The sequence below is a fragment of the Neofelis nebulosa genome, chromosome 13 (genome assembly GCF_028018385.1).
Source record: "Neofelis nebulosa isolate mNeoNeb1 chromosome 13, mNeoNeb1.pri, whole genome shotgun sequence".
Taxonomy (NCBI): Eukaryota; Metazoa; Chordata; class Mammalia; order Carnivora; family Felidae; genus Neofelis; species Neofelis nebulosa.
The window spans coordinates 57,720,382-57,747,961 of NC_080794.1; the positions used below are offsets into that span (position 1 = coordinate 57,720,382).

Genomic DNA, 27,580 nt, shown 5'->3' on the forward strand with positions numbered 1-27,580 from the left:
TCCCATACTTAGGCATAGAATAGTAAAATGTTAGAAAAGTAAAGAAAAGAGGAAAAATCTTAAAAGCAGCCAGAGGGGAAAATTTGTTATCTTTAAAAGAACAGTAATAATACTAATTTATAGCTGACTTCTCAGCAGGATCAATGGAAACCAAAAGACAGTGAGCTAATATATCTGAAGTGCTAACAAATCTTATCTGTCAACCTAGAATTGCTTACCCACCAAAAAATGTCTTTTAGAAATGGACGTGAAGTGGGAGCACCTGGCTGGCTCAGTTAGTATGACGTGTGACGCATTTTGGTAGACATGACCTTGGGATCATGAATTCGAGCCCCATGTTGGGGTTAGAGTTTACTTAAAAAAAAGAAAGAAAGAAAGAAAGAAGTTGGGGATAGAGTTTACTTAAAAAAAAAAAAAGAAATGGAGATGAAATGGAGATATTTTTCAGATAAACAATACCTAGAGAATTTATTTCTAGCACACCTACATAAAAGAAATACTATTTTCAGACAGAAAATGATCCCAGTTAAAAACCCAGAGATGTTACAGGTAAACAGGACAACTATTTTGGGTAAAATTGCATATATTATATTGGCTGTGTAAAACAAAAACATAGGATTTACATATTTATAGAAACTATTTTATGACAACTATTTTGCTGGCATGTTGGTTTTGGACCCACACTACCTCTAAATCATGACTTGCACAAGGATAATACCTTTCCCTCTCACATACCTGTATTATATTTACTTTGATAAGATTCAGCTACTATCAACTCTTACCTTTGCCCTTTATTTAAAATAGTGCAAGACAACAACCACATATAAGTTAGAAGGAGAATTGATATGGGTTTGAAAATTTCAATTAAGTTATTCTGCTTATAGGAGACATACCTTACATGTAAACATATAGAGAGGTTGAAAGCAAAGGGATGGAAAAGGTACCTCATGCAAACATCAATTAAAAAAACTGATGTGTGTGTATTAATATCAAAGCAGCCTTTAAAACAAAATTATTAGAAGAAAAAGGAACACTTCATAGTGATAAAAAGATTCAGTTAATCAAGAAAATAAATAGTTCTAAATTTTTTCCCATAATAATGTAGTCTCAAAATATATAAAGCAAAAATTTGTATGTATTAATATCAAAGCAGGCTTGAAGACAAAATTATTAGTAGAAGAAAGAGGAACATTTCATAGAGATAAAAATATTCAGTTCATCAAGAAAATAATTCTAAATTTGTTCCCATAATAAAATAAAATTTATAAAGCAAAAATTGTCAGAATTAAAAGAAATCGACAACTTGATCATAATGGGAGATATTAATAATACACTTCTCTCAGTAAATGCTAGAACAGTAGACAAAATTAATACACAGTCCTTTCAAATTATATGATTAACAACACTGACCTACTTGACATATGTCAGTATATTGCATGATTTCAGAATATACATTTTTTAAAGAACATTTACCAAAATTGATTACATTCTGGTTCATGGAGCAAATGTCAGTAAATTTAAAAGGATTGAAATGATAGTATGTTCTCTGACCATATTGGAATTATTCCAGAAATCAGAAAAAATAGATAAGTAGAAAATCTCTGTAGGTTTGGAAATTAAGAAGTAAAATTCTAAATAATCCATAGATCAAAGAAGAAACTCAATTTAAACCAGAAAATATTTTGTATTATAACGAAAGTATGACATATCAAAACTTGTAGGGTGCAGCAAAAGTCACATTTAAGGGAAATTTAAAGCCTTAAATTTATGAATTAGGAAAGAAAGGCTGAAATCAGTGACATAAATATTCATCTCAAGGAGTTAGAGAAACAATAAACAAATTCAAAGAAAATAGAAGGATATGACCCAAACAACACAGGTAACAAAAACAAAACAAGTGGGTTTATACCAAACTAAAAAGCTTCTACACATCAAAGGAAGCAATTAACAGTGTGAAAAGACAATCCACAAAATGGGAGAAAAGAGTTGCAAACTGTAGGTCTGATTAGGGATTAATTTCCACAATATATAAGGACTACATACAACTCAATAGCAAGAAACCTTAATGACCTGATTTAAAAATCAGCTAGGGGGAGCGCCTGGGTGGCTCAGTTGGTTCAGAGGAGGACTTGGGCTCAGGTCATGATCTCATGGTTTGAGTTCAAGCCAGTTTGAGTTCGAGCCCCGCATTGGGCTTTGTATTGACAGCTCAGAGCCTGGAGCCTGCTTCAGATTCTGTATCTCCCTCTCTGTCTGTCCCTTCCCCACTCTCACTCTCTCTCTCTCTCTCTCTCTCTCTCTCTCTCTCTCTCTCTCAAAAATAAATAGAGATTAAAGAAAAAAATTTTTTTTATATCAGCTAGGGATTTGGATAGACATTGCTCCAAAGAAGACATACAGGTTGCCAGCAGGTATATGAAAAAATGCTCAATATCACTAACCATTAGGGAAATGCAAATCAAAATCACTGTGGGATATATCACCTCCCCCCTCTCATGATTGCTGTTATCAAACAAAAGACAACTAATGTTGGCAGGTGTGTGGAGAAATCAGAGCCTTGCATACTGTTGAGGAAATGCAAAATAGTATAGTTGCTATTTTGAGGTTCCTCAAAAAGTTATTAATTTTTTTTAATGTTTATTTTTGAGAGAGAGAGAGAGCATGAGTGAGGGAAGGGCAGAGAGAGGGGGAGTCAAAAAGTTAAAAATAGAACTACAGTATGATCCAGCAATCCTAGATAGATATCAGTCCAAACAAATTGAAATCAGAATCTTGAGAGAGATTAGCACTTCCCATGCTTATTGCATCGTTCATAATATCCAAGATACAGAAATAATACAGATGTCCATTGACAGATGAGTGGATTAAGAAAATGTGGTATATACGTATAGTGGTATGTGGTATACGGTCTTTAAAAAGGAAATTGTGACGTATCTAAAATAGTCAAATTCATAGACTCACAGAGTGGAATTGTGGTTGCCAGGAACTGGGGCAAAGAGGAAATGAGTTACTCATCAGCAAACCTAAAGTTTCAGTTAGGCAAGATGAATAAGCTCTAGAGGTCTGCTGCATAACCTTGTACCTATAGTCAGCAATGTATTAATATATTAATATTAGTATGTGTAAATGCATATACACTTAAAAATTTGTTAAGAGTAAATTTCATGTTAAGTACACTTACCACAGTAAGATAAAATTAAAAAAAAGAAAATGAAAGGAAATAATCAAGAATAGAAATCAACAAAATAGAAAACAAAATACATTAGGGAGGATCAACAAAGCCAAAAATTGGTTCTTAGTCTTTTCAAATAATATTGATAAACCCTGGCACTACTGTCCAGAAAGAAGACTGAGAACATAAATCATGAATAAAAAATGAGACATTACTCTAAATCCTTTACCCAAGCCCATTAAAAAGATGGGAAAATATGAACAAATTCTTGAACTGATTTTGATCATAATAATTGTTGTAATAATCTGAATTTTTCTTTTTCCAATATAGGCACAACAGCAGAAAACCTTCAGTGTTGCTTTGCAGAAGCAAAATCGCGTACAATTTGGGAAGAATATGCACTTCAATGATAGGATTCCAGAAGAAAGGAATGAAGTTGAATTGAAACGTGCATTTGAGGAAGAGGATGAGAATGAAGAAGAGGTGACAGGAGTTCCTTCCTTTTTCCCTCCTTCTCTCCCTCCCTCTTCTTCTTCCCTTTATTTTTTTTTTCCACGAATTTCTTCTTTTCAGTTGTGATGTACATCTTTGTGACTGTCAGTCTTCCTATGTGCAAATTGAATTTATGTAGATCAGTTTGTAATGAGCTATTAGAGCAATGTGTCATCTGAAATAATAGACTGCGTAATTGACAGAGAAACAGGATATATTCTACATTACATTTATAAGCCATAGGTAGTTGAACCTGGGTGTTCTGCCATAATTAGCAGTAAAATTGTAAATGTAATGATTTTTTTTTGTAGTGATCACTCATTTTAATTATCTGTGGCAAACTTTTAATTTCATGATGGCTTGACCTTGTTTAGACTAATTCTGGAAAGCCCACCTTCCCCCACCCCCCCGTTAGTGCTGAGATATTACAGAATGGTTCTAATATGATTAAAGTTTTTTAATTCTTGAAAAAGTTTTATGTCTAGAAAACTTGAAATTATTCTTAAATATTCACTTTCTTTCATCCTCTATATCCAAATTTATTCCTAATCTTACTCTGTACACAAAGTCTTCAGTTGAGCCTACTTTCTGTCTTTTCTTTGAATGTTTTTTGAATTTAGTTAATACCATGAGGAGGCTGTTAAGTTTTGCTTTGTCATTGAGATTTTAAATTCTGTTTCTAAGGTCCTAGTCAGGGCATAGTAGAACTTTTAATTAACTGATAAACCATATGAATGTATGCCCATGGTCTTCTCTGTGCTTTGAAAACAACTGAATGTTCAGTATGTATGTTTCTACTATATGCCTGAAGATGAGTGAGACTATATGCATTTATGTGTGTGTATCTCCATGTATGTGTGTATGTACACACATGTATTTGTATGTATATGCATATGTTGTGGAGTCTGATACTGTACTGAATACAGACAAATAAACTGCCTAAGACAGTTTAGTGTCTTCTTAATGTGGAATTAGTGAGTCCTGATTAGTCTCTGGCAATTAAATAAATGTTTTTGAAATTTACTTTTTTGTTCTTTCTTAATCGGTATTCAGAGAATCTCTATATTCTCTCCTCCCAAGCATGTTAGCGATATACAGTCTCTGTCCTTTAATTACCTTGTAATCTAAAATACTCAACAATGATGATTAATACATAAAGAATGAACTATTGAATAAAAGCCAAGACAATTAAAAGGCATTGTGTTAATACTATGTGATTTTTATAGTTGATAAATGTTATAACATGAAGTCTATGAGTCTCCTTGTCTATCTTTAACTTACATTATCCAGCAGTAAGCTAGTAGTTTGATATTTAAAATGTGGTTTTATTTCTCAGGTCTTAACTGTTCAGGATCTGGTTGATTTTTCTCCTGTTTACCGATGTTTACACATTTATTCTGTTTTGGTGAGTATCTTTTGTATATGTATAGTGTTTGTGTCTGTGTATATGTGCACATATGTATGTATATACACATAAATATAAGACATGTACACATTTTAGGCCTGCTTTTCTAAAGGCTTACCATAAATTCAATGAGTTGTAAATCTTCATGCATAAATATTTGTGAAATATTCCCTGCAAGTAAAGCACTTACTTTTTTCTATAAATTATCATAATCTGCTTTCAAGTGATATACCACTTCATGTAGAAGAACCTTAACAATATACTTTCATTTCACCCTTCTTATATTTGTGCTAGTGTTGCATCATAATTATTTTAAAATATATTGCTTCTACATATGTTTACTTCTTCAACATTATATTCATTTTTGATTAAACAATTATTCTTTTGAAAAATAATAGCATTATTGGGGTACCTGAGTGCCTCAGTCAGTTAAGCATTGACTCTTGGTTTTGGCTCAGGTCACAATATAACAGTTCTTGAATTTAAGCCTGCTTGGGATACTCTTTCTCTCTCTCCTGTCCTGCTCATGCTGTCTCTCCCTCTCAAAATAAATAAACTAATTCCAGAACATTTCATTATCAAAGAAAGAAACCTCTTACCCATTAATAATCACTCCTCATTCTCCCCACCCTCAGCCCCTGGCAACCACTCATGTACTTTCTATCTCTATAGATTTGCTTCTTCTGGATATTTCATATAAATAGAGTCATAGTAAATGTGGGTTTTTGTGTCTGGGTTTCTTTCACATAGTTGGAATTTTAGGTTATTGATTGAGATCTTTTTTGTTTTTTAATACAGACATTTACAGCTATAAATTTCCTTCTAACCACTGCTTTAGCTGCATTCCATGAGTTTTTGTATGTTTTTTTTGTTTCCATTCATCTCAAAATATTTTCTAATTTCTTGTTATTTGTTCTTTAACCCAACAGGTAGTTAAGGGTGTGTTGTTTCATTTCCATATGTTTGTGAATTTCCCAAAAGTTCTTCTGTTACCAATTCCAAATTTTATCTCACTGTGGTCAGAGACCATACTTTGTATGACTTCAGGCCTTTTAAATTTATGGAGGCTTGTTTTATGGCCTAACATATGGTTTATCTTGGAGAATGTTCCATGTGCATCTGAGAAGAATGTGTATCTGGCTGTTGTTGTGGTGTGTTGTAGACATCTGTTAGGTCTAGTTGATTTAATACTGTTACTCAAATCTTCTTTCCTTGTTGGTCTTCTGCCTATTTGTTATTGAAAGTGGTAATATTGAAGTCTCCAATCGTAACTGTTGAATTATCTATTTTTCCTTTAGTTTTGCCACTTTTCATTCATGTATTTTTGAGGCTTTGTTTTTAGGTGAATGTATATTTATAATTATTATATCTTCATGATGGATTAACTTTATTTCATTATGAAATGTCATTCTTTGTGTATTCTTTTTTTTGGCTTACAGTCTATTTTGGCTGATACTAGTATAGCCACTCTAACTCTTTTGGTTACTATTGGCATGGTATATTTTTCCATCCTTTTATTTTCAATTTCTTTGTGTTTTAGAATCTAAAGTATGTCTCTTATAGATAGCATATAGATGAATTTTTAAAAATCCAGTCTGCCTATTTCTGCCTTTTGATTAGAGTGTTTAATTCATTTGCTTTTATTTCATTTCATTTCATTTCATTTCATTTCAATTTAATTTAATTTTTAATTTTATTTTAGTGTTTATTCATTTTTGGAGAGACAGACACAGAGAATAAGTGGAGAAGTGGCAGAGAGAGAGGGAGACACAGAATCTGAAGCGGGCTCCAGGCTCTGAGCTATCAGCATGGAGCCCGACACAGGGCTCGAACTCATGAACCGTGAGATCATGACCTGAGCCAAAGTCGGATGCTTAACCAACTGAGCCACCCAGGAGCCCCATAGTTCATTTGCGTTGAATGTAATCACTGATAAGATCAAATTTGTACCTACCATTTGTTTTAATATATCTTATTTCTTTTTTGTTCTATCCCTCCAATACTTTCTTTTGCATTAAGTAGATGTTTTCTCATGAACCATTTTAATTCTCTTGTCATTTCTTTTAACATATCTAAACATGTATATATTAGTAACATAACTGCATATATATGTATGTTAATTATATATAAATATATTTAAATATATAAATAAATGTAATATATGATAATTAACATATATATGTACACACATGTAATATATATAGTATTTCCTTAGTGTTTGCCCTGGAGATTGTAATTTACATCCTACCTTAAAACAATCTAGTTAGGGGCTCTTGGGTGGCTCAGTCGGTTAGGCGTCCAACTTCGGCTCAGGTCATGATCTCACGGTTCGTGGTTTCGAGCCCTGCTTCAGGCTCTGTGCTGGCAGCTCAGAGCCTGGAGCCTGTTTCGGATTCTGTGTCTCCCTCTCTCTCTGCCCCTCCTCTGTTCACACTCTGTCTCTGTCTCAAAAATAAATAAACATTAAAAAAAATTAAAAAACCAATCTAGTTCATATTAATCTTCCTCTTTTGTGTTATTATTGAGATACTACTTACATTTTTATACATATAAACCATAATATAACTATTTATTTGTATAGTTGTTTTCTGAATCAGAAGAATGGAATTACAAAAATAAAAGTATGTTTATACTGTCTTTATATTTACCTCTATATTACCTTTACTGAGACTTTATTTCTTCATGTTAATTAGAGTTACTGTCTAGTGTCCTTTTATTTTTGCCTCAAGGACTGCCTTTTGTATTTCTTTTAGGGAGGTCGACTAGCATCAAATTCTTTCAGTTTTTGTTTATCTGGGAATGTCTTAATTTCTTCTCTGGTTTTTATGAGTAGTTTTTCTAGATATAGAATTTTTGGTCTTTTTCTTTCAGCACTTAGAATATGTCTATGGAAGGCATTTATATTTAACTATATCTACAGAAGGCATTTATAGGTAAGGAGTTTTGAGGTTTGGATTACTCACTGAAATTGGATTAAGTTAAAATTAAAATAATTGAAAAGGAATGGTAATTATGTTAATTAGAGCAAATAGCATTATCTTCATTAGTTAGCTTAATTTTTTCTTTTAGCTCTCTAGTAAAAGCAGGACCAACTCTGTACTTATGAACCAATATAAAAGTGATAAGCACAATATCAATCTAAATGTATTGTTTTACAAATTAGTGATGTTTCAAGTGTGTTGAGCATTCTTGAATAGACCTATAAAATTTTTTTTGTTGGTAAAGCTGTAATAAATTATAGCATCATTTTTATTTTGTTTTTAAAGTTTACTATTTTGAGAGAGAACATGCACGCATGTGCATGATTGGGGGACAAATAAAAGGAGAGGGAGAGAGAGAATCTCAAGCAAGCTCCATGCTTACAGCACAAACTCAGGAGCCATGAGGTTATGACTGGTGCCGAAACTAAGAGTCAGACGCTTAACCGACTGAGCCACCTAGGCACCCCTAAATTATACTATTGTGTAAAAACAATCATACTTTTAGTCTATTCTATGATGAAATAATTTTTCAAATGTGTGTGCGATTATAAAATACTTTAACTGCTTAGATTCTTTTCAAATTTAGTGTTTTATCTTTTATAATATCAGGTAGTAGTATATATATTTACCCACATTTATAACCTGAGAGAGAGGATAGGTTCCATCAAGATTACATTGATTACATTGATATATATAGTAACATTGAAAAATTGGCTTCCAGGGGTGCCTGGGTGGCTCAGTCGGTTGAGCATCCAACTTCAGCTCAGGTCATGAGCTCATGGTTTGTGAGTTTGAGCCCCACGTTGGACTCTGTGCTGACAGCTTGGAGCCTGGACCCTGTTTCTGATTCTGTGTCTCCCTCTCTCTCTGCTCCTCCCCTGCTCATGCTGTCTCTCTCTCTATCAAAAATAAATAAACATTAAAAATAAATTACAAAAAAATTGGCTTCCAGTTGTCTGATCTCAAGTTTTTCTTTTTTCTTTTCTTTTTTTTCTTTGTTTTGTTTTTAAATTAGATCATATTGGATTCTAATCAAGATGAGGTTCTTAATTATCTCAGTCGTTAAAGTGGCTTGTGTTGTGGTTTGATTCTTTAAAAACTCCTTTCAAATTAGATTTTTTTTCCCTATAGGTTTTTGGTCTTAGTGGAGAAGAATGATTTTTTGCTTTGATAATGCTTAATTTTTCTGTCTTACATGGGCCCAGTAAACTGCAGTGAGTGCCAACAGGCACTTCTGTTACTTTGTGTTATCCTTGTTCTATGTCTGCCTGATCCACAAGGATAGTGACCATGACAGTGTTGTTTATTGTTCTTTCCCTAGTGCCTTTCATTGCGTCTGATACTTCATAAAAATTTGCTGAATTAGTAATTGGCTCTTTAACACCACACTAAACGTTAATAACATTATTTCATATATCTTTATCCTGGTAGCTTATGTCAACAGGCATTAATCTCTGGGAAAGAATATGTCTTTTATACCTTGTCAAAAAAATGTTGAACCAACAGATATTATATGAGGTTTCAGTGTGGCTTTCCTGAGAATGATATGTTGGGTATTAGATTATGTTTCATTTTTCATGATTTAAAATGAAAGAAACAAAAGCCTAATTAAATTATCAAAATGATCAAAAGTCAGTGGTAGAGAACCAATAGAATGATAGAAAGTTTTAGACTCCAGTCAGCTTTGTGATTATTCATAAAGAATCTGTGAGTCAAATAGCCAAATATTCAAATTAATGAAAAGTCTCAGAATTTATGTTATTATAATGAACTATTGATTTATAATTTTCGATAACTTACTTTTAGTTCTCTGTATGTTTTTATATCTTTTATTTCTTTAAAGAATTTATAAATTTAAGAAACCTGCATTTTAAAAGATGTCAGTTTTGACTAATTCAGGCAAGACCTTTTCCCTTTTTTACTGTGTGAGCAAGGTTTTACTGTTCTATAAATGTAAATAAACTTTCATTATCAAGAAAACTTCTAGTTGGTATATATGGCCAAAAATTGGTAAAAGTAAAATTATGACCAAAATTTGGTAAAGCTAATTCCTCTTTATTATTATAATTATTTTCCTTTCATTTGTTATTTCATTCCACTACTTTCTAGTAGTAACTGGGCAAATTAGTCTTCTCAGTTGATTTTCTTATTTGCAAAATATGGATAACAATTTATAAAGCTATGTTGGATATTAGAGTAAACAGAAGTAATAAAATGCTTAGCGTAGTGCCCAGTATATAGTAACACTCAGTAAATGATAAAAGGATTATTGTAGAAGGGTTTCATTAATATATATGATTTCAAGGACTAGGTGTTTTGGTTGTAAGTCCATTTTAGCCAAAGAACTCTATGTCCAAAATCCTTAAGGTAGCATTGTCCAAGCTCTGTTTGAACAGATGTATGCACCATGAAAGGAAAATAGGTATACTGGGGGAAAAAAGGTTCTCTTTGGAAAATGCTGCAAATAATAACCACAATATAGCTTATCATTTTTAAGGCTTTGAGAAATCCTAAGAGCTATGTGAATTTCCTTAGCTGGCCATGTTATAAAGTTTGTGTGTACAGGGACCATTTTTCTTAAAATAAGGAATACTGAAGGTAATGTGAGAATTGCTGTCCTCAGACTTTTAGGGGTTTTATAGGCTTTCCAAAGGGTCCTGGCCTAGAATTTTTAAGGAAAGAATTTTTAGATCCTCCGGTTTTTCCTAAAAATGATCTCTCTGGGAACCTCAGCCCACCTTCTCTTACTTTTGGTGCTCTGCCCAGATCCCCTTGGATCTCTTTTCATAACAGCTAGAAGTTCCTTAGAGTCCTCAGCCCTGGGGGGAGCACAAATCTTTACACAGTATTGTTACAGTGTTTTTGCACTTTTCAGATGTTCTAGATTGTACATACTGTTTTGTTTTTATAGTTGAGATAAATCAGGGCTTAGAACTTGAAAATATATATTTGGGATACAATGTTAGAACATTTTCTGTACATGTGTTAAGGAGCTTTCACATCAGTGTGCGCTGAACTGGGTCATCTGTTCTGTTCTCTGCCTGACCGTGTGCCTACATTCTCTCCTTTGTTTTCCCAATTTGATGCATACCCTAACTATGATATTTGGTATTTTGAGATGAACTCTGAGTACAAAGCTGTACCGTAATGTAAGATGTCAGTTTTGGTGTGACTGGAGGTACTTGCATCAATAAAAGAACAGGTTACTCCCCTAAAAAAAAAAAAAAATCAAAAACCAAAAAAGAAAAAAAAATCCCTCTGCAGTATAATTTATTCTTTAGAGTTTTACTGTGCGATCAAGTTGAAGCCTATCCTCTTCAAGACTTTTTTGCCTGAATCAAGCACTCTTTTTTTTTTTTTTTTTTTTAAAGATTTTGTTATTAATCTTAATGAACCTAGGTGACTCATTTGGTTAAGCATCTGACTTTGGCTCAGGTCATGATTTTACAGTTTGTGAGTTTGAGCCCCTCATCGGGCTCTCTGCTGTCAGCACAGAGCCCGCTTTGGATCCTCTGTCTCCCTCTTTCTCTGCCTTTCCCTTTCCTCCTCCCCCTACCCTGCTTATGCGCGCACTCTCTCTCTCTAAAATAAATAAACATTAAAAAAAATCTTTAAACATTTTGTTATTTTTAAATAATCTCTACACCCAGCATGGGCCTGGAACTCACAACCCTGAGATCAAGAGTCACATGCTCCACTGACTGAGCTGTTCAGGGATTCTGTTTTTTTTTTTTTTTTATTTTTGGGACAGAGAGAGACAGAGCATGAACGGGGGAGGGGCAGAGAGAGAGGGAGACACAGAATCGGAAACAGGCTCCAGGCTCCGAGCCATCAGCCCGGAGCCCGACGCGGGGCTCGAACTCACGGACCGCGAGATCGTGACCTGGCTGAAGTCGGACGCTTAACCGACTGCGCCACCCAGGCGCCCCTGTTCAGGGATTCTGAATCTGGCATTCTTGATTGGCTTCCTCTCATGTCCTTCCTTGCTTTCCTCACTTCTGGAACAGTCTCCCTTTTGAATGCTTCCTTATTGTATCATTTGGTGTCTATTTATAGAAAAACTACCTAAGATGTTATATTAATTATCTACTGCTGCACCTAATAAACATTTATTATTTTACAGGGTTAGCTATCTGTGAGTGGCTTAGCAGGGCCATTCTGGCCCAAAGTCTCTCATGGGGTTCTAGTCAATATGTCAGTGAGGGCTGTAGTCCTCTGAAGGCTTGACAAGGGTTGGGTGATTTGCCTCTGTTATGACTATTGGCAGAAGGCCTCAGTTCCTTGCCACATAGGCTGTCTACAAGGCTGCTTGACAATCCTCATGACATGGCAGCTGACTTCCCCAGAGTGAGTGATCTGAGGGAGGCTGAAAGGAAAGACATAATGTCCTTTGTAATCTAATATCATAAATGACATACCTTCTGCTATATCCTACTGGTGACATAGATCAACCCCTGGTTGGACTGTGGGATGGGACTACACAAGAGATCTTTGGGGGCCATCTTGGAGGTTACCACACTAACTTTATAAAAGAAAGACACATCCATCACTGATACTCATTGTATTGATCCTTCACTGATAACTGCCTTTGTGCATTGTCATGTAAAAACTTCCAGTGTACCAAATAAAGAAGTCTCCTTTAATGGTTAATTAAGGGAGTGTGTACACATAAGTGTGCCTTTCTTTTCTTGTGCAGAAAAGGATAAACCATGTTAGAAAAAATATATTTTGTCTTGTGGTGGGATATTCTTAGTTCTTTTTATTTTTAATTTTAATGTTTTAATTTTGTTTTTTATTTTTGGGAGAGAGAGTGCAAGCAGGAGGAGGGACAGACAGGGAGGGAGACACAGAATCCGAAGCAGTCTCCCGGCTCTGAGCTGTCAGCATGGGGGCTCAAACCCATGAGCAGTGAGATCATGACCTGAGCAGAAGTCGGACACTCAACCGACTGAGCCACCCAGGCGCCCTGGGATATTCTTAGTTCTGACACATGGTAGGTGGGAGTAATGACCAATTTTCATTTAAGGTCCTGATCTCTTTTGTTCTCCAGCTGTTGACAGTGAATATATTGCTTTTTAAGAGGGAATATTGTGAGAGTACAGAAGCAAGAACATAGGAAAATTTTAATGTAAAACTGACGTATGTGTTTAAATATAGACAGTGCTTTTGGCTAATCTTAATACTCATCCCTAGGATGTGTCATTTGCTGTAAAGAAAAACAGCCAAAATAATATGAGTTAGTGAAGTGGGATCTTTTAAATATAACTGGAGTATTTTCTGGGGCTGCTAAACTTTCGAAGTTACATTGACTAACCCATTCTTTCATATTCATGTAAGTTGTGATTCAGAAAAACTGTTAAAAGCCATTTGCCAAATTGGTGATATTTTTGACTTCATATTAAAATAAAATAAAAACTGGCTGCTAGACTGATTAGTTTCTACCATATCTAACAAAATTAATGTGTCATACCTGACTTTTATACTTGGTTTTATTTTATTTCCAAAATTGAACATCAAAATTTTATGTATGTCCACATATTTACTGAAGGCATATTGATTTTTTTTAATCATACTCCTCCTTTTGTAAGTAACTTACAATTGTATCTGTATATTACATTGCATTATTATAAATTTGGTAATGAGAGCATTAAGTAATGCTCTCAGTAATTACTCTCAGTAATTACTTCAGCATTTAAGTAATGAAAAGTGATTTATTACCTTGCTTTTTAAGGTACATGAATGGATAAAACAATCACCTTGGATTTAAATAATCTTAATCTTGACTAGTTTTATAATTTATTTCTCAGTGGTTTTCATAATATTATATCCCATAGTGCATACTAACATATTTATTTCAGTCAAAACATGAAGTCAGATTTTTTTCTGTGATACTAATACACTTGCCTTATTTAATAGTTTGATTGTGAGGACTGCCCTTGCTAATTGGGTTTTAGGGTGGGTATTTTATCAGTAAATTAAATACACTAAATCTGTAGTTCAGAGTTTTTAGCTAAAAAGTGTGTTGTTAGGTGCAAAAAAAGGAAAGCCCCATTCATCATATTAAGAAACTAATTTCCAATAAAAATTTAGGTTTTGTTTTATTATCTAAAATTATAATATACTTAGATTGTATTGATCAGTTCTTTCTTAATTGTAATGATAATTCAACCTAGAAGGAAAAAGCTACCTTAACACCTAAATCTTTATGGTCTCAGGAATAAAATAAAAATACAAACATACTACACTAGAAAATATAGTATTAGAGAGGTGCCTGGCTCAGTCAGTAGAGCATGTGACTCCTGATCTCAAGGTCATGAGTTCGAGCCCCACATTAGGGGTAGAGTTTACTTAAAAAAATACACAGTATTAGAAAAAAACACATTAAATTAGAAAATATCTATAAGGGTGGTAGTCTGAAAATATTAATTAAAAAAGAAAAAGGAAAACTGTAATTTATTTCTAAATATTAAGGAAGAGCATGTTCATATATTTTTTAAATGATTATAGATAACCATTGGATATGTTTAAATGAGGATGTAATAGTTTTATTTATAATATACTTGAAATTGCGTCCTTTGTATTTATTTAAACTTATAATGGAAAAAAATTTAGTTACTAAAATAAAAACTGTGTGAGGGGGACCATAGTTTTTTTGAAATTCTTTTAATTCTTTGAGTACAAAAATACTGGGAGAGCTGCCCTAGGGGTTACCTAGGTAAACTTATTTTTTGCATTGTGAGTTTAGTTTTTGTAGCATTAAGAAAAGGCATTTTTTGGGGTGCCTGGGTGGCTTAGTTGGTTAAGTGTCTGACCTCAGCTCAGGTCATGATCTCGTGGTTTGTGAATTTGAGCCCTGCAACAGGCTCTGTGATGACAGCTCAGAGCCTGGAGCCTGCTTCAGATTCTGTGTCTCTCTCTCTGCCCCTCCTCTGTTCACGCTCTCTCAAAAATAAACATTAAAAAAAAAACTTTAAAAGTCATTTTTTTTTAGATAACTACTTAAATAGTAAAACTATCAAAAATTTTTTTCAGTGAAAATATGAGTTTTGATTTTTTTTTCCTAGTAATTTTTTTTTTTTCTTTTGGATTCTGTTTGGAGTCTTGAGTAGGGGAATGGGTTCCTAGTCCTTTCTTCTCACTCTGGATGGATTCTCCTTTTAAGCAGAGAAGAAGACAAAAGAAATGGATATATCATTTCAGTCATTCATTCATTCAACAAATAGCAATTGATTGCCTTCCATGCACCAAATGTTGTGCTAAGTAATAAGGATACAACGGCCAACTGGTTGGACAGGACTGGAGTCAGGTAGTAAAGATAGATCTCTGTTATCCAGTATGGTAACTATTAGCTGTATGTGGCTATTTAAATTTAAATTAATTAAAATTAAACGAAGTTAAAATTCAGAGTCTCAGTAATATTAGCCACATTGAAGTGCTCAGTGGCCATATCTATCTCGTGGCTACCACAGAAGACAGTGCAGATATAGAAAATGTTCATTGTCACAGAAAGTGCTATTAGACAATGGACCAATAGACTGCTAATTAAGAAGTTATGGCACAGGGGCACCTGGGTGGCTCAGTCGGTTGAGCATTTGACTCTTGGTTTCAGCTCAGGTCATGATCTCATGGTCATGGAATGGAGCACTGTGTCAGGCTTTGTGCTAGGAGTGGACCATGCTTGAGATTCTCTCTCTCCCTCTCCCTCTGCCCTCCCCCCCCCTTGCACATGCTCCTCTTTCTCTCTCTCTCTCTCAAAAAAAAAAAAAAGTTATAACACAGTTGATAAGTGCAGTGATATGGATATACAGATTACTATGGGATAACATGGATAATAGCAAGCCTCAGGAAGTTGAGGAAGGCTTTCTAAAGGAAGTGACATCTATAGTGAGTCCTGAAGGATAAATATAAGTCATATAGAGAAACAACTGGGAATCACTTTTCAAGAATAGCTTGTACAAAAGTCTGGAAGTGAAAAGAAAATGCTATATTGAATATACTGAGATGAGGCAGGAGATGGAAGAAGGTGCCAGATCATGTAGAGTCTTATACATTATTTTCAGAAGTTGAGACTTTACAGCCAATTTCTTTATTTAGTTCTCCTCACTGACAGCCATATTTTGAGTTAGTCAGAAATCTATAAAACCTTAGTGATAAGTTGGGCAACTGTTAAATTGTTTGAATTTACATTTAGTCTTCCTAAATGTCATGATAACAAACAAGGTTACTCTTTTTGAACTATAAAGTCAAAAATTTATTCCTGACATCAGTATGAAATACCATTTCAGTTATATTCCGTTTGTTAGAAAATTTAAAATGAGGGGCGCCTGGGTGGCTCAGTTGGTTAAGCGTCCGACTTCAGCTCAGGTCATGATCTCGTGGTTTGTGAGTTCAAGCCCCACATCGGGCTCTGTGCTATCAGAGCCTGCTTCAGATTCTGTCTCTCCATCTCTCGGCCCCTCCCCTGCTCATGCTCTGTGTCTGTCTCTCAATAATAAATACACGTTAAAAAAAATTTTTTTTTAATTTAAATGATTCTTAGTGGTAAAGAAGTTATCTGTTTTGTAGTATGTTTATGTTTCATTACTCTGCTGATTTTATTTTAGGGTGATGAGGAAACATTTGAAAATTATTACCGAAAACAAAGGAAGAAACAAGCAAGACTGGTATTGCAGCCCCAGTCAAATATGGTAAGTTATGTGAACATTTTGAATTGGTTATATTGTCACTTTTTACCTCTTACCCCACCTTAATTTCTTCAGAGCATGTATCATTATTCATTCAACAACAAATATTTATTGACTATCTACCATTTCCAATAATTGGTTTAGGTGCTAAGGGTATAGCAGTGAACAAAACAGGTAAGTCCCTTCTCTCATGAGCTTACATTCTATTAGAGATAGATAGTAAACAAATAAAATAGTGAATAAATAAAAAGAGAAATAAGAAGATATATAAAGTATCAGGGAGTGATAATTAGTTTCTGACAATATGGTAGACTATGTACTTGGATTAATTGTTCTACTGACAAAACAACTAAAGATGCTGGATAAAACATTTAAACATTTTAAAAATTATTTTTAACTGCACTGAGGATTTGGTAGAAAAGTAAGGAGAAAAACTAAGTGAATATGGAATTGCTCTGTATGGAATTGCACTTGTGATAATTATATGACTAGATGTGTTTGTGAAAACAGTGCATGAAAAAGTGAGTTTTATTGTATGTAATTTATACAGTATATTCCATTATAGAACAAATAAAACAGGGAAACCTAAATGAAGGCAGAAATCCAGATAGGTTTAATTAAGCACTAATTGTGGCTTTTATCTTAGAGGCATCTGTTGAATGGGAAAGCATGAATTTTGAGGACATGGGAGTACAGAGAGCCACCCAAAGTAGCTGATAAGAGGTTGTCTCCCTTGTGAAGCTAAGACTCCAAAGAATTAGAGCCTCATTATTAGGATGACCTAGAGATAAAAAACATCTGGGGGCACCTGGCTGGCTCACTCAGTAGGGTATGTGACTCTTGATCTTGGGGTCATGGGTTTGAGCCCCACATTGGAAGTAGAGATTACTTAAAAAAACAAATGGACACAATGTTATATATTTTAAAAATCTAGCAAAACCTCTCTGTTCTTTCCTCCACACACTGTAAGGACATTGCTTATCTTAAATGTTGGTGCTGAAGGAACAAGGCGAAAAAAAATCTCTGAGAATACATAACAAGTGGATTCTCACATGTGTTTGCTACACAGATTTATTCTACTTGGATAATTGAAAAAAATCTCAGGTTGAAAATTTAGTTTGAAGTATTTCTATGCTGATATTGCCAGTAGAAGCAAATGCAGATCTCTGAACTTTCATATCATAATTTCAAGGAAAATTAGCAAATCACAGTCAAAAATAATTATAAAACAACTGAGAATCATTAAAGATATTGGCAACAGAGGGACTCCTGGGTGGCTCAGTTAGTTGTGTCTGACTCTTGATTTCAGCTGAGGTCATGGTACTGTAGTTGTGGGGTCAAGCCCTGCATTGGGCTCTGTGCTGACTGTGGAGCCTGGTTAAGATTCTCTCTCTCCTTCTGCCCTTCTCCCCGGCTTGTGCTCTCTCTGGAAAAAAAAAAATATATGTGTGTGTGTGTGTGTGTGTGTGTGTGTGTGTGTGTGTATACATAAATATATAATGTAGGCAACAGAAATAAATCCTAATAAGAGACTTTTAGTGTTTGAATTGTTAGCCACTTATTTTTATTTATTTATTTTTATTTATTTTGAGAGAAAGAGGGAGAGAGAGAGAATCCCAAGCGGGCTCCACTGTCAGTGCAGAGCCTGAGTTCAAACTCATGAACTGTGAGTAACTGTGAATTTAATGCAAATTAAAACTGCAGTGAGATACCACTATCTACCTACTATACTAAGATTAAAAAGATTTATGATAGATGCCCCAAATTATTAGCCATTTAATATAGTAATTATTGAATATATTTAAATAAAAAGCAAGCTTGCTGATATAAATAGGGAACAAGAAACTGTAAATACTTACCAAAATGAAGAAAAATCAAGTGGAATACCTAGAAATTGAAGATCTACTAATCAAAATTAAAAATTTTATGAATAGGTTTAGCAGTTGATGAATTCTTAGTTGATTTGAAGAGATTACTTTGAAAGCCTCACAGAGGGATGAGAGGATAAAAATACCGAAGAGAGACAGAGGGGATACAGAGAGCAAGTCTAACATATCTAGTTGGAATTTCAGAAAGAGAAGCTAGAACAAGTGAGACAGAAGAGTATTTGAGGGCATAATGGCTGAGAAGTTTCCAGTATGGACAAGAACTATAAACCTTTACAGAGTCATATCCAAGGAATCCCGAGTAAGTTAAGTAAAAAGAAATACATTCTGAGAGATCTTATAGTGAAATCGCAGACCATAAAGAGAAAATAGAAGACCTGAAAAATAGTATCTGCTAACTTTAGTTAATTGACATTTATTGAATACTCCTCCCCAAATAGCAGAATACGCATGCTTTTCAAATGCACATAGAAGGTTTACCAAGGTAGATCAAATGCTGGGCTATAAAATAAATCTCAGGAAATATAAAAGACTTGAAATCTTTTGACTACAAGATAATTAAATTATCCATATGCAAAAAAATACTGACTTTTACCTCAATCAGCAATTCAAGAAATGGACCCAAATGCAAGAGATGAAACTTGAAAACTTTTAGAAAAAAAACAAAGGGTAAAATCTTTGTGACCTTGGGTTAGGCAGTATTTTCTTAAGTGAGATACCTAAAGCATAAACCATAAGGTAAAGAAATTGTTAAATTGAACATTAAAATGAAAAACTACTCTTCAAAAGGCATTGGCAAGAAAGTGAAAAGACAAGACACAGATGGAGAGAAAATATTTGTAAAACTCATGTCTAACAAAGGGTTTATATTCAGAATATAGAAGAATTTGTATAACTATAAATAATTAAAGCCAAACTAATGGATAAAAGATCCAAGTAGAGATTTGTCTAGATATACAAATGAGAAATAAGCACATGAAAAGATGTTCAGTATCAATGTTTCATCAGGGAAATGCAAATTAAAACCACAGTGAGATACCACTACATACTTACTAGACTAGCTAAAATTAAAAAGATTGATCATAGCGAGTGCTGGTGAGATGTGGAGCATCTGGAACCCTCATGCACTTCGGGTGGGTGTAAAAACTATGGTGCCTCTTTGGAAAATAGTCTGTCAATTTGTTACGATGTTAAGCATGCACTTATGCTACAACCCAGCCGTCTTACTCCTAGGTTTTTACCCATGAGAAATAAAAACAGTGGCATATTTTAAATGCTAAAGGAAAATAACTGTCAACCTAGGATTCTATATCCAGTGAAACAAAGGCAAAGATAGACATTTTCAGACAAAGAAGAGGAGAGTTTGTTACTAAGACACCCTTACTAAGGAAATTCTAAAGAATCTACTTCAGGCAAAAGGAAAGTGGTGCCAAATGGAAGATATGAGATGCTGGAAGGGATGAATAGCAAAGAAAGTATAAATATGTGGGTGAATCTATGTCAACCATAGAAAATAATGTTAATAAAATATTATGGACTTTAAAACAAGATAAAATTAAAATACACAACAAAAGCATAAATGTGAAGTAGGAGTTAATGAAATGAAACTATACTACAGTTTTCTAAATTGTCCAGAAGAGTAAAAATATTGATTGATTTTAGGGTTTGATTATTTAAGTATGCATAATGCAATTTCTGGGGTAACCAGTAAAAGAGTGGAAACAAAATATATACTTTCATATAATATTAAAAAATCTAGAATGATAAAAAATGAAATATTCATGTCTTAGTGTTGATAAAAAATAATTGAAACCTATAAGCACTTGATAACATCGACTCAAAATATTTAATACAAGATTGCCAAAACTAAAAGGATAAATGGGAAATCTGTAGTGGATTTTTAAGCATGTCTCAGTATCTTATACACCAAATAGATAAAATATCAATAAGAATATACAACATGCTTAACAGGCTTGTTCTAATAAACCATATAGAAGCCTGTTTCAACAACTGTAGAAACCTCTTCTTTTCAAGCACACATGGCGTATTATAAAATGTGACTAATATACTATCTAATAAAGCAAGTATCCAGAAATATCAAACATCTGGTCTCATGTAGATTCCATTCTCTCTGATCATATTTTATTTTATGTATTTATTTAAAAAAATTTTTTTAATGTGTATTTATTATTGAAGAAGAGAGACACGGAACATGAGCAGGGGAGGGATAGAGAGAGGGGGAGACACAGAATCAGAAGCAGGCCCCAGGCTCCGAGCTGTCAGCACAGAGCCTGACGCGGGGCTCGAACTCACACACTGCGAGATCATGACCTGGGCTGAAGTTGTTTGCTCAACTGACTGAGCCACCCAGGTGCCCCATCTCTGATCATAGTATTTTAAAGCTGAAAGGTAAAACTATTTCTTTCCCCACAACCTGAAAAAAAACCCCAGATGTTTGAAAAATTTTTTTAGATGTTTGAAAATTTTGATCACATTTATGAAATATGCAAAATACAGCATTTGAACGTAATTAAATAATGAAATATTTCATGTAATTAACTTCTAAGAATGAAGTTCAAATGGTCAAATATTTTCCTGTATACCTTTTGTTAAAATTATTAACACGCAATTGTAGATTATTTTTAAGGAGTTTGACTTTTATTGTGAATCAGATATAAAGTCATTGGAAGGTTTTTAGCGGATGATATAATGATCTGATTACTCTTTGAAAAGTATCATCCTGGCAGGTATCTGGAGAATAGACTGAAGGGAGCAAGCCTGAAAGCTGGGGAGATTAGGTAGGAGAATGATATAATAGCCCAAGTGAGAAATTATGGTGGCTTGAACTAGCTTACTGTGAAGAAGGTTTTGAAGTTATATTTACTTTTTAACTTGTTTATTGTCTTTCTCTTTTTGAATGCAAGTTCCATGAGGGTAAGGGCTTTTTGCTTTTTTTACCAGTGTAACCCTGATACCTTAAAAAATGTATGCAGCATATAGTAGACCCTCAATAAATATTTGTTAATAAATATGGTAGTGACTTGGAACTTACTTTATTGTTACTGGTATTTATTGGTTTAAATTGATTTTTATTTTTCATTTAAAGCATGAAACAGTTGATGGCTATAGAAGATATTTCACTCAAATTGTAGGGTATGTATCTAAAATGGAGATAAATATTATTTTTATATTATGTTAAATGTCAGAACTGCTTGTTTTCTGTTTGGGTTTTAATTTTTTTTTTTTTTAACACATGCTATGTTGGTAATTACTGTTTTTAGGTTCTTTGTGGTGGAAGATCACATTTTACATGTGACCCAAGGATTAGTAACCAGGGCATACACTGATGAACTTTGGAACATGGCCCTCTCAAAGATAATTGCTGTCCTTAGAGCTCATTCAGTAAGTCAGCCAAATTATGTTACTAAGTTTTTAATTCAGTTACTTCAGGAACTTCTGAAATGCATGATGTCAGAAGAAAACCGTACCTCCATCATTCTGCATTTTTGATAGCAGCTCAGATTTGGAAGCAGTAATGTTGGGCTTTTGTCTGGTTATACTGGGTTGTAATTTTGCAACTGACTGGGGCTTCCCAAGACATTTTTAGTCCAGCATTAATAGAAAATGAAGAATTAAGCTGGTCTCATTAGTCTCAACTGACCTCTTCATTAGATCACTGAAAAGCACCGTGAAGAAAGGGTTTTTAATTATCATTCCAAATTCTTTGTTTCCAAAATAAACTCCACCATTAAAACTCAATAGAACTTGTTCTTCGATGTTTATAATTTGTTTGCGTAATATAATTACAGATTTCTTAAAAATATGCAATTGTCAAAATTTAAACCATTTGAAATAATGAACTTCTGTGTAATGGGAAATTTTTTTATGCATTAAAGTAAAATGATCAAAATTTGCATAATACACCTTTTGTAGAAATAATATACTAGTACTATAAAGACTGTTGAAACTAATAATTGCTTATTGTAGATGTTTTCTTAAGACAGTTTTAGTAGCTTACCTTCAGTAAAATCTCCCCATACTTAAAATTTTGTAATTATTTATAATTTTATTATTAGGAATAGAGATTTAAAATATTTTAAAGGATTATTAGCTTATATAGTATTTAGATTGTAAATATACATTTTTTATTTATCAGGAATGTAGATTCTTTATACACTTGTTTGTCCAATGAACTATAACTTTTTCTAACATATTAAAGAATAATTATGTTATGGTCTTTCCCTAAGAATTTTTACTGGATACAGGAAGCCAGCCATGGATTTAACTAATAATCAAGATTTTAAATTTATTATAAGCCTGGCATATTAAAGGAAAATGTTTCAGGTTTTATTTGTTTTCTGGTTTATATTGTTTTCTGGTTATATTTTATTTGACTCTGGTTTATATTTGTTTTCTTTGTTTGTATTTCCACCCCTCCACCTTTACCCCAGTCTTATTGTACTGATCCTGATCTTGTTCTGGAGCTGAAGAATCTCATTGTATTATTTGCAGATACTTTGCAGGTGGGTGATAATATAACATTCAATTTATGACTATTTGAGCACTTAAAGATATATAAAATACAGATCATGCTCATTTATTTTATTATGGATTAGTGGTGGTAAATTAGTAGTAACCAGATGTTTGCTTATGTATTGGTATTCCCTATTACCCAAGACTTTTCATTCTTACCCCCTTCCTGATTATGAACCCTGGACAGAACTCAGGGAATATTATCGTCTTTTAAAATATTGATTATTCAGAGAGAATAAAGTATTTCTTTTGTAGATAAATTATTTTTGTAGTTAAAGAAAAAAAAACTCCATGTTATAGTGAAAAGAACCCTGAACTAGAAATTAGAAGATAAAGGGGCACCTGGGTGGCTCAGTCAGTTGGGCATCTGACTTCAGCTCAGGTCATGATCTCATGGTTCATGGATTCGAGCCCTGCGTCGGGCTCTGTGCTGACAGCTCAGAGCCTGGAGCCTGCTAAGGATTCTGTGTCTTCTTCTCTCTTTGCCCCTCCCCCACTCGTGCTCTGTCTCTCTCAAAAAGTAAATAAACATTAAAAAAAATTAGAAATTAGAAGATATAAGCACTGCCTTATGAAGTCACACATGACCCTGAGTTTATATTCTGCCCCTACTATTGACTAATTATATGTTTATAGGTTTTCTAAACTTTAGATCCTCATTTGTGAAAATCGGGTTATTATTAGTTTTCAGGATTGTTTTAAGTGTGATAATAAATATGAAAACATAGTTTGAATTTAAAAAAAAAAGAAAACATATAGTTTGAAAGCTGTTTCCACTCATTTCCTTCCTAATTTTAGGTGTACTATGACAATGACCAAATCACTTTACTTCTTTGTGTCTTGTTTTTTTTCTTTTTAAAAATAAGGTTTAGGGGCGCATGGGTGGCTTGGTCGGTTAAGCGTCCGACTTCGGCTCAGGTCATGATCTCACGGTCCGTGAGTTCGAGCCCCGCATCGGGCTCTATGCTGACAGCTCAGAGCCTGGAGCCTGTTTCGCATTCTGTGTCTCCCTCTCTCTCTGCTCCTCCCCTGTTCATGCTCTGTCTCTCTCTGTCTCAAAAATCAATAAACGTTTAAAAAAAAAAAAAAAAAAAGGTTTAAACTGAATTGTCTCAAAACTCAATGCCTTTGTGATTTTCAGTATCAAACTTTTAAGCTTGTCCCTTTTACTTGATCACGGATGGGCAAGAATTGATTGCATTTTGTTTTCATGTTTAAACTTAAGGGATTTTTATGGTTGGAATAACATTTCCTGAAATATAGATTGGCATTTTCCAAAGTGTGATAATAGATGTTACTTTAAAAGGAGTTCTGTGGTCAAAACATTTGGGAAATAAGTGAAATAAAACAGACTTCTTCACTAATAGCCTCTTCAGAGCAAATTTATACCATATGATTTCAAAAGGAAGGTGCTTATGCAGCATTTTCCCAATATATTTGAGCTTTGAATCTTTTTCCCCCATATGACATCTTGTAGGTATAGAGCTTCATGTAATATGTTTTAGGAAGTGCTAATTTAAACTATTTGCTTCATCATTAGAGTTTTTCCATCCTAGAATAATAGTTGTCTACTTTGTTCTTAAACTGAAGAAGATTCTACAAGTTCCTTTAGTAAATTGTTTTATTGTCTTATATCTTTATTAATTTGTATGTCTTATACTGTAACACCAGGATAATGTGGATTTTTTGTTTTCGTAAATTTTGTGACAAATATACCTGTAATATTATTGATTTCTCTGCAAAAAAAAAAAACTTGGTAAGTTTTATTGGAGACCACCTTAATTTTTTTAGGTCTAGCTCTAAGTAACTTGAGGGAGTTTTGCTATCCTTAATGACTTAAAGCATTGCTACTTAAAGCATGGTGGGAATACCACTCACTGGTCCGGAAATGTTACTAGTCCACAAATTATTTATTATGGATCCATAACATAAAGGAGCTTCTGTCCGAATGTAAATCAACTACATTACTAAGTACAAAATTTAGCTTAGTTGGCATATATTTTGTAGCAAGAATTTCTCCATGTAGGTTAGCCTCATTCATTTATATTCTGGTGCAAGCTCCTTATCTCTTGGTAAGCCATAACAAACTGTTCTTGAACTGGCACTTTGAGTACAACTGAATCTAGAATATTTGCTATGGTTCCAAGGATTTCTCTAGAGAATCAAAGAAGAGTAATAGACAATATTCAGGTAATAGAGGCATTAGAAAGTAACAGTGATAGGTGTATAAGCCCTTGTAAGCATACCTTTCTAATCTTACTGCTTTGAAATAAGATTGAGGAGGACAAACCAATCCATATTACTTATTCAGAAATCCTGCAATATTTTCATTCCACTGAAAATTGACAGGCTGAGTATTAGGTAGGTCTTACACACTGTGGTCAAGTTATACCTTTTAATTAAAGAATTGGGGAGGGTCTTTTCATAAAAACTAGAAAACATTGCATAATATTTAGTTTTTAAAATTGGCCCTTTGCCACCCTAAGGAAAGTTTTCTTTTCATATGTCATTTTATTACTTAAAACAATGCTGACTAAACAATAACATTAAAAAATAACACCAACATATTATAGTTCCGCTTACTACGTATTAAGTAAATCACAAGTAAACATTTATGATTCATTACTAACATTTTTTGAGCACCCACTATGTGCTAGTAGCTAGATGATATATAAAACGATAGAGACCTAAAAATCAGACAATAGGGAAATAAAAATTCTTCAATAAATTTACAGTTTAAACAGATAAGATGTATAAAACATACTAATATAGCAATATATTAAAAACCTTTGGGCTCACAGAAGATGGAATGTCTGACTGTAATTCTAGATTGGGAAAGTCTGTACAGAAAGTTGAAATGGGAGTTGGGTTTTAAAAGATGAGTTCAGGGGCGCCTGGGTGGCGCAGTCGGTTAAGCGTCCGACTTCAGCCAGGTCACGATCTCGCGGTCCGTGAGTTCGAGCCCCGCGTCAGGCTCTGGGCTGATGGCTCGGAGCCTGGAGCCTGTTTCCGATTCTGTGTCTCCCTCTCTCTCTGCCCCTCCCCCGTTCATGCTCTGTCTCTCTCTGTCCCAAAAATAAATAAAAAGCGTTGAAAAAAAAAAATTAAAAAAAAAAAAAAAAGATGAGTTCAGCAAATACACACTAGGAAAGGGACATGAATGACAAAGGAAATAAAATACCATGTGTAAAGTGTAGATAGAGGGATAGTATGGTGATAGAAAGAAGATGGGTGTGAGCAAAGAAGGGCAAATAGTGGTAATGAAACTGACAAGGTAGTTTGACCCAGATTATGGCAGGTCTTGTGGGACTTTGGTAAGTCTTCTGTAGTTTTTAACCAGGGGGATGGCGTGATCAGGTTTGCACTTTTAAATGATAATCTTGAGAGTCTTTGCAATAGATTGACTTGAAAGAGACATATAGTTGAAATTTCAGTTTAGGAAGCTCTTATAATGGTCTAGGCAAGAGATGTGGCAGACCAAAATAAAGCAGTGGCACTGGGAATATTTCTGGAAAAAAGAAAGTAAGTGGTGGAGAAGAATGATGGATTTGAAAGAGATTTGTTAAGGAGGTAAAATCAAAAGGATTTGTTAAATGATGTGTTTGAGTGTGGGGTCGTTTAAATGTTTTTCAAGTTTCTTTCTAATAACTGAATTGATGGTAGAACTATTAACAGAGATAGGAAATAGGAAAAACACTTGGTTTAGTTAGAAACGGAAGAGATAAGTTAACTTTAGTGTGTTTGCTTGCTGGCAGCCTCATTGGAGATGTCTAACAGGTGTTGGAGTTTGGAGTTTGGAGTTTCCAAATAACTAGAGATGTAGATTCAGAATAATCAGAGAACATAGTGTTTGAAGTCAGTAGACTTCACATTATGCTAGAGACCTAGAAGAAAAACATCGAAGGATGGAGATAGAAGAAAAAGGAAAACTGGAAGAACTGTTCATAGATAAAAGGAGAACAAAGAGAGAGAGTGATGTTACAGAATTCAAAGTAGACAAGTTTCAAGAGAGAGGTAACGTAGAGTGAGAGATCATTGACTTTTATATTTAGGAGGTAATCTGTGACATTGTTGAGAGAAGTTTTAAAGGAATAGCAGTGGGAGTTAGATTGTAGTAGGTTTGGCTATATGAAGAGAGTACAAAGGGAGGCAGCTGGCAGGCACAGCAAATTGAGGAAGGCTTTTTTGTTTTTCTTACTGTTTTTTCTTATTTTTCTTGGCTTAAAGATGGGAGGTCGTTTAGCATATTTATTTAGCCAAGGGAAAGGAACTAGTGGAAACTAAAGACAATGGTGAATAAATAATCCATGAAACAGTTCCTGCAAGCAGAGTATGACCAAAAATAAAGAAGAGGGAAACCTTGAAGGGGAAAAAGGACAAATCTGTAAGGTGGGCAGAAATATTTGGTCTTGAAATGGGTAAGATTT

At 34.0% G+C, this 27,580-nt stretch overlaps 1 protein-coding gene across 8 annotated transcripts in view; it reads left to right on the forward strand.

Moving 5' to 3' along the window:
• EXOC6 (exocyst complex component 6) overlaps positions 1–27,580 on the forward strand; it is a 304,381-nt gene that overhangs the window by 157,190 nt on the left and 119,611 nt on the right. For all 8 annotated transcript variants that reach the window (XR_009252451.1, XM_058697175.1, XM_058697174.1 and 5 more), the window contains 6 exons: positions 3,503–3,655; positions 5,001–5,069; positions 16,654–16,737; positions 21,727–21,773; positions 21,902–22,022; positions 23,072–23,143. Coding sequence is in view for 7 of the 8 variants with exons in the window: in XM_058697175.1 (XP_058553158.1) it covers positions 3,503–3,655; positions 5,001–5,069; positions 16,654–16,737; positions 21,727–21,773; positions 21,902–22,022; positions 23,072–23,143 (546 nt within the window). In the remaining variant the exon portion in view is untranslated. The remainder of the gene's footprint in view (positions 1–3,502; positions 3,656–5,000; positions 5,070–16,653; positions 16,738–21,726; positions 21,774–21,901; positions 22,023–23,071; positions 23,144–27,580) is intronic.